Source organism: Nematolebias whitei, chromosome 22 (genome assembly GCF_014905685.2).
Source record: "Nematolebias whitei isolate Nwh7 chromosome 22, NemWhi1, whole genome shotgun sequence".
Taxonomy (NCBI): Eukaryota; Metazoa; Chordata; class Actinopteri; order Cyprinodontiformes; family Rivulidae; genus Nematolebias; species Nematolebias whitei.
Window position 1 is genome coordinate 13895854 of NC_056519.1, and position 8327 is coordinate 13904180.

General features: G+C 37.1%; 1 protein-coding gene across 1 annotated transcript in view; it reads left to right on the forward strand.

Annotated features, from left to right (window-relative positions):
- Window positions 1–8327, forward strand: part of cacna2d1a (calcium channel, voltage-dependent, alpha 2/delta subunit 1a) — a gene marked incomplete in the record, with an annotated part of 124783 nt that overhangs the window by 99895 nt on the left and 16561 nt on the right. Inside the window, 7 exon segments of the mRNA XM_037696172.1 lie at window positions 1406–1509; window positions 2528–2599; window positions 2967–3034; window positions 3118–3156; window positions 3260–3331; window positions 7613–7765; window positions 8168–8217. Coding sequence (XP_037552100.1) covers window positions 1406–1509; window positions 2528–2599; window positions 2967–3034; window positions 3118–3156; window positions 3260–3331; window positions 7613–7765; window positions 8168–8217 — 558 coding nt within the window.

The following is an 8327-nucleotide window of genomic DNA, read 5'->3' on the forward strand; positions in this document are numbered from 1 at the left end:
GTTGTTGTTGTTGTTGTTGTTGTTGTTGTTGTTGTTGTTGTTGTTGTCATTAAAACCTCCATTGTCCTGCTACTGTTAGTGTCTGAGTTCTTGTGGATACAAACTGGCCCATTTGCCATGGCCTCTGTCCCTTGCTACTCTTAGCTCTTTTTGAAGAAGTAGTGCATGAACATATCAACCTCTTAAAACTTTTTTTAGCACAAACAGACCAGCAGTTTGGTTCTAGTTTTGCAGACTTACCCTGCAGCGATGAAGCCCACCGCTCCATCCAAGTTGATGTGCATGTGGATAATTGAGCTTCAGGATTATTTGCGACTTTCCTGCCAGTTCTGTGAATTTAAAAGATAGATTGTTACTTCTGACTTTGCGTTGCAAAACTTTCCCTCCATTTCGGCAGAAATCAGCAGCCAGAAGCACTGTTGGCTTCTGGGTAAATGGACTGTACTTATCTAGCGCCTTTCTATCTTATCGAGATACTCAAAGCGCTTTACACTACAATCTGTGCCTCATTTACCCATTCATACAGCACTCTACTAGATCTCCACAAAGCTAATTGAACAAATCATTCTAAAGAGACTAATCAGATCTTTATCACATTCATACACCAACTGGACACACATCGGAGGCAATGAGGGGTTCGGTGTCTTGCCCAGGGACACATTAGGATGTGACTGCTGGTGAATTCAAACCCCCAGCTCTTGCATTGGAGGACGACTGCTCTAACTACTCAGCCACAGCCGCACAGGGTAGTGTAGTTCTTTTGACTGATGTTACAGTGTAGGCTTATTGAGAGAAAACTACAAAATGGCGGCACCTGTCCAATTTTTTTTTTTTTTCTCGTTAACTTTTTACCCCGTACTGTCCCAATCATATGAGTAAAATTAAAATTGACAATCGTTGAAAAACCGCGAAAGAGCGAGTCCGCTAAAGTCAAACCGCGAAGTAGTGAGGGACAACATAAAATTAAAGGCCTAGCATTCCTTAAAGACATACTTTTTTTTGTTTGTTTTTGTTCTGAATGTTTCAGTAAGAACCATCTGGTGGTTCATGAGACATTTTGCTAACACTCAGGCTTGACTCCAACAGTTAAGTGTTAGTGTTTAAGCAAAAAATCTTGCCCACTGAGTAGCACTTTATGTATTATGAAAGTCTGTTTGCTGTGGTGCTTAGTACAGTTCCATAGCAGACTATTATGTGTTGCATAATATTCATAATAAATGCCATGTTGTTTCTCTCTTAAGAAATTAACATCAACAGGTGCTGTAAATATATATGAATTGTTGGCTGCATCAAGTGAAAGGGAGGAAGTGCAACTGGTTCTAACATTAGGTGCTTAAGGTGTGTGTGATGAGGTGTGTTTTTGTGAGAAGTTGCAGAGAAGCATGATTTGTCTGTGTTTCAACAGCGCTGGACTGGACTGGACTGAAGACGCAGAAACATATGAGTCAAGTTTCTACAAGCGGAGTTTGGACAATGATCTGTACATCTTTACTCCAACACGTTGCAACGGTAAAAAAAGGGTGTCGTTTCTATACATTTAGGACTTTTATTTTTATTACATCTCCAAACGTGAAAAGTTTTTTTTTTTCAGTGTAAAAAGTAAATATAAACAGAATCTAATGATATTCAAATCTGAAACCCTTATTTTATTCAAAATGGAACACAGTCAATATATCAAATGTTGAAACAAATAAAATTGTACAATATTTGGGAAAATATAAACATTTCCTGTATCAGAACATTGTGTTACCAAGTAATTATGCAACTTGGTTGCCATGCTTAATTTCCGTTAGTGATAGATGCAAAAATAAATAAATAAATATCGGTTTTCACAGCCAGGCTGACACAAGGAAACAAACTGCACAGGACAAGTAATGAGATAGTAAGTTTCCCTGAGCCCATACAATGATATTTATCACAGAATAAGACCTGTTTTTATTGCACTGTCACCTGAGGACCCATAGATGACTAATGACTTTTAGCCTTGACCTTAACGCACAACAGTTTCTCCAGATTATTCGAATGTAATGATGTTACGATGAGACAATCAGTCGTCCCATGTTTTTGTTGAAGGACATTAGTCTAAAATAGTTTCACAACTTTCATTTTTATTTGCAGACAGATGATCCTCTACCCATTTTTACTTCTGAGAAATTCAGCATTTCTAAAAGGCTTTTTTAGTACTTCTTGCTGACCTGTTGCTAGTTAAACTAGTTTATTATTTGTACCACTCAATTAAAATGCTTATACTGTTTCATTGTGAATAAAATATGGGTTTGAGATTTGCAGCTCAATGTATCCTGTTTTGGACATTAATTGTTGGTATTTTTATATTCTCTGTTTTTTTTTTTGACATCTTGTGTGATTCCTTGTGTATGTCCCTTTGTATTGAAACTCTGGCGCAACAATTTCCTGCAGGATCAATGAAGTTCTATCTTATCTTATTCTGTTTTATTCAATTTTTATGCCTTGTCCCAACTTTTTGGGATTTGGGTTGTATTAAATTATTTCTTTCTCTGTTGTACAGAAAGTGACAGCTCAGTCCTTGTGAGCAGGGCAGTAAACATCAAGATAAATGACATCAATCTCAAACCAGCTGGTAAAAAATAACTGTTGGCATGTTTAAATCATATATTCTCAAGTTTTGTCTTTTACCCTTCCACCTTTCCATAAACACCCTGACACACAGCTTCAGTATGTAACCTTTATACCTCATAATTAATATACTGTAACTCTAAACACTGTCACAGGCGTTTTTTTAATAACCACCACTCCCCGATTTTCTGATGATTTCCGCCTCTCAGACATAAACACACAAACACGAATACACAAACCACACATCAAGTCGTCACATCTCCTGTGATCTTTAGCCAAGTTTAAATTCTCAAAGTTCAGAGTGTAAAGTTGAAGCAGAAGAACAAAATGATCTAGGATGTCTGGCTTTTGGGTGTCTTTTTCTCCCCCAGTGGTCGGTGTGAAGTTGGATATCGAGGCGTGGATGGAGATCCTTATCAACATCACAAACAAGAGGAATGTGAGTAGATTTTATCTGCATGACACAGATGAGCAAAGTTTCCAATCCTAATTTTTGATCACTGATCTCCTGTGTGTTTGAAGTGCAAGGATGAGATCTGCGGCTGTACGAGAAATAACAAGGTGGGAGACTTATTGCACATTTATTTTTGATTTCCTGTTTTGGTATAAATAAAATGATACATGATTAGAACATCTGTTTAATCCTTTTTCTTTGTGATTTCAGAGAGTAGACTGTGTCTTTCTAGATGACGGTGGATTTGTTGTGATGTCCAACCAAGATGACCACATATCCAAGGTGAACTGTGGAATTTTGCTTAAACATTTTAAGTATTTATATAAAAAGTATGAAATAAGGAGGTGGAAAACACTCTTAAATCCAACAATTTATTCATGTTTGAGAAAATTGGAGGTTAAATATAGAAATGATTGTGGCATGCAGGATGTTTCACAGAGTGGTGCCACGAATATTGAAAGCATCCTTTGATCTACTTTTGGATAAAAACAGGGGATGCCCTACAAAATAAGATCTAATCAGTTTCTAACAGATTTTTATTGCAGATATGATGCTAGTTTTTTCTATCAACCAATGCCATGAAAGGAAGATGATCAAGCTATCTCCTGCCTGCCTACAAGTTTGTGTGTGTTAGCCAAATATCTCAGGAACAAGAAGATTAATTTATTTTAAAAATCATTTAAAAAAAATTGCAAGTAATCATTAAATGGGCATCTACAGCTGTTTAACTTTGGAGTCACCATGTTTCAAGAAGGACACCTGAGCTAATGAAAATTAGCACAGACACATGGTTATAGCTCAACTAAACAAACAGGTGGTGCAACCCAGCCTCATCCTCCAAACAAATGTGTGTTCAGCATTTTGGGTGCAACTGTTTTCATGCTCAAAACTGAAGTGTGTGATCACATGCGTGTGCCTTCAAAATACAAAAAAAAAAAAATAAATAACAATAAAGCTTGACTTGACTTGAGAACAGTACCAGCTAGTGATCTGGCATAGAAACTACAATTTGGCAAAATTGCATAAACATGTATAGCTTTGCCATCATTAACATCAGAAAAAAGTGAAAGTTTACAGAAATTTACAGAGATTTGCCATATCCTGGATGGCTGAGAATCCACACCAGCTTTAACTTGGTCAATTTAGCAGATATTGAGCAACAATCTGGTGTGGAAGTAGCTGACACAGCATACTGAACAGCTCATATAAGAGCTTTGTATAAAACTATGGCAGGTGCTGTTCATTCCTTCAAGGATTGTTAGGTTCAATTGGCAAATGTGTTTGTTTTGAAGAAAATGGCACTTTTTTTTGTTTTTGTCAAATGTCAACTATATTGCCCATGTTTATAGTAAAAACACTGAATGTCACCAAGTGTGCATGTTGTGCATAAAAATGTGTAAGAATATTTATTTGAATTTAAAAACATCAGTTTCCCAATAACCTTATGTTCTAACATTCCACTACAGAGGATTCTTACAGACGAAAACCTGCTTTTGTCCTAAATGATTGTAAACTGCTGTAATTTTTTTATGTAGTCTCAATTTACCAGTTACAGCTAAACAAACTAAAGAAAACTAAAGAAATTCATTTTCTGTGAAAATGCAGTGTGAATGCCGAATGTTGAAAATAAGCAGGTCAAGCTAAAATTAGCGAAATAGTAGCTAAAAGCTATAATTTGTCCAATTATTGCTAAAAACTCAAAACTGGTCTCTGTGAGAGAGGCTGGGTACACCTAGACATGTCACAAGTCCATCACAGAGACACATACACAAAACTTTATCTAAAAGCTTAAATTTGCAAAGCCACAGCTAACTTGAGGTAAAACAAAATTAGCAAAACCTTAGCTAAATTTTTTTTTTAAATTGATAAAGCTGAGCTAAAAGTTTTTTTTTTTTTTTTTTTTAAGTATTTAAAAGCTAAATTATTCAATCACCAGCCAGTTGAGGCATATTGCAGCCTATGTTGGACCAGGTTCTGGTTCTGCTGTAGATTTTGCCATCCAAGGAGGATGAAAGACTGCAAAATTTATTTCTAAGATGCTCAGATCCAAAAACCAAAACCTCAGTCTTGTTTGAGTTAAAAGCAGAAAATTTAGGGTCATCCAGGTTTTTATGTCTATAAGACATGCTTGTAGTCCATGTAGCTGATTGGATTCATTTGGTTTTATGGACAAATATAACTGTGTATAATCAGCATAACAATTACAATTTATCTCATGCTGTTTAGTAACATTACCTAATGGAAGCATATATAGGGTAAAGATTATTGGTCCAAACACTGAACCCTGAGGAACTCCATGACTAACTTTGGTGTATGAGGAAGATTTATTGTTTACATTTACAAATTAGAATCTATCAGATAAATATTATTTAAACCACTTTAGAGCTGTTCCTGTAATCCCATATCATATTCAAGCCTCTGTAGTAGAATGTTGTGATCAGCTGTATCACATGCAGCTCTGAGGTCTAACAGGACCAGTGTAGACATACGTAAGTCCATTGTTAGAGGCCATGAGAATATCATTAGTAACTTTAACTCATGCTGTTTCTGTGCTATGATGAGCTCTAAATCCTGACTGAAACTCCTCAAACAGATTATTTCTTTGTAGATGATCACGTAACTGACCAGCAACTATTAGAATTTTTTAGATGAAAGTTAGATTAGATAAAGGTCCATAATTGGCTAGGATTCTTAAGCCAAGATTATGTTTAAGTAAAGGTTACAGCAATCTTAAAGCCATTCATTAAAGATAAATTAAGCAGATCCAAAATGTGGATATTAATTAATGGACATACCTCTTTAAATAGTCTGGTTATGGTGGGATCTAGCAGACATGTGGATGGTTTGGATGAAGCTATTACTTTTAACAATTCAGAGAGCACAACAGGACAAAATCAGTCCAAACATAAATCAGGTTCTAGTGGGATTTTTAAAGTCGTCTCATCTGACATGGAACCAGAGGCAATAGTAGGAAGAATGGTATGAATTTTGTCCCTTATTGAAATAATTGTATTTATAAAGAATCTCATGAAGTCATCACTGCTTATAGTTGTAGGTTCATCATGGTTCATATATAGGATTTTTCATTAGAGTAGCTATGGTACTGAAAAGGAACCTGGGATCATTTTATTCTCATCAATTAAAGATGAATAATATAAAGTTCTAGCTTTATGGAGAGCTTTTTTATAAGTTAGTAGGCTGTCTCTCTAAGATAAGTAAAATTATTCAACGTTAGTGAAGCGCCATTGTCTTTCCAGCTTTCTAGATGCCTGTTTTAAAGTATGTAACTCAGAATTGAACCAAGGAGCCAGTCTCCTCTTATTGATTACTTACCTTTTCAGCGGAGCAGTTTTATCGAGAGAAGTTTGCAAACAAGTTGTAAATCTATCAACCAGATAAATTAATTGTCTTAATAAACTAATGAAGCCTCTATCATGTAATTTGCCACATTTTCTATTTCCTTCATGCACAAACCAGACTAAGCTTTCTTCTACCCCTCCTTCTCATTGTCTTATGTTTAGTGCTAACAGTGGGCCCCTTGAAGTCATCGGAGTAAATGTTGCTTCATGCAGCTCAGACTCCCTCCCAATCAGGCCTGGGTGTGTGTTTGATAAATCAGTCCCTCTCTGATGTTTGGCAGGAATACTAAAACCCAGCAACCATGTTTGTAAAGGACTGTGCACACTCAATCATATTTCCAACAGGAGCACAGCTTTTCTCCCGCTTTATGGCTTTCTCTCTCCAGCTCTTTCCAATTCATACTCCATAAAAAAAAAACAACCTTGGGGAGTCTGCAGCCGGCAGGACTGTGACTGTTAATTCATTATTTGTGTTGCTGCACTGGGAAGGAGGAGACGGCTCTCGTTACCTTATAGATTGGAAGATTTATATATCGTTTGGCTTGCAGGAGGAATGAGTGTGTGGAGGGCCGCTTGTTAACAGTGACCTTACAAAGTGGAAAGAAAATGATCGTTTGCGTGTCCTAAAGTGCTCGCACATGCGTCCGAGCACATGTGCAACAAGATATCCGCTGTATGTGAATATTCCCACCTGGATACACGAGTACTTAAACACTTCCAAGCACTCAGTCGCATCACACCTCTGAGACATTCGGAAAAACCCCATCCTCAAAGTTGTTAGTGTTGGTCTGTCACCTTCTGTCTGTAAAATCACTCAAGATTTTTTGTAATGCTTGTGTTTGAATGCTGTAATCATAAAACGCTGTAATGGTTTGCAATTTAAACAGTTTAAGTCATATGAAGGTTCAAAAAATATCTCTGTGAGGCTTTGTTACTAAAGTCATTCCCCTGTAGTGAACTAAGCGCATATGTTCATTCTACACCCCCGTGAAGCTGAGAAGTCATGAGTGTTATGGTAGATCTTTCCTCGGGGCCTCAAAGCAGAACTACTGTACACAGTCTTCATGTATCTGTTTTTATTTTGAATCAGGTTTGGGATTTTTGAAATCGATGTCATGAAACTTGAAACTTGCTGCAAGAAGTGTGCAAAGAGAAAAAAAAACGTTTTTTAACCTTCTCTGCTTCTTCTCTCTCTCCACATTAGATTGGGTGTTTCTTTGGCGTCATCGACCCCGTTCTGATGAGAGCCTTGGTCAACTCGTCCCTGTTCACCTCTAAAAGTACCTACGACTACCAGTCTCTTTGCAATCCTAAGAGGAAGAACAAGGCGGCCGCAGGCCTGCGATCAGTCTACGTGGTGAGTTACATAAGCCAGAGACACACACACAAATACAGTCATGTTCACACTTTTCCATATCCAAACATAGTTTACCCATTCTTGTATGAACGGACAGATTAATGCTCATGCTGTCTTTTGCACTCATACCTGCTGCTGAGCACTTTGTCACTCGTCAGAGGAACGTAAATCTGGATTAGGCAGATGAGAAAGAAAGCAGTGTGGTTGGTGAAAGTGTTGGAGTGGGAGTTGCAGTAACAGTAATGAGATTAGTTGCTCTAATGTGCTGGAGAAACGCATTAAGCAACGTAGAAGCGAGCACTGCTTTTCATCACTTACAGAACGTACAAATTGGAGTGAAATGCTGCAGATTGCTTGCAGAGATTACAGCAATAAAAATGAATTTGTCTTTCCTCTGAACAGTTTGAGGAGCATGTAGTGCAACCCCAGTTCTGGAAAAGTTGGGACGTTTGGTAAAATGTAAAGGTCGGCCAATGTGTTTATTTTTTCATGCCAATACCATTATTTGGAATTAGGATGACCAATGATTGCTCTTTGTTTTTTTTTTTTGGCTGATAAAATA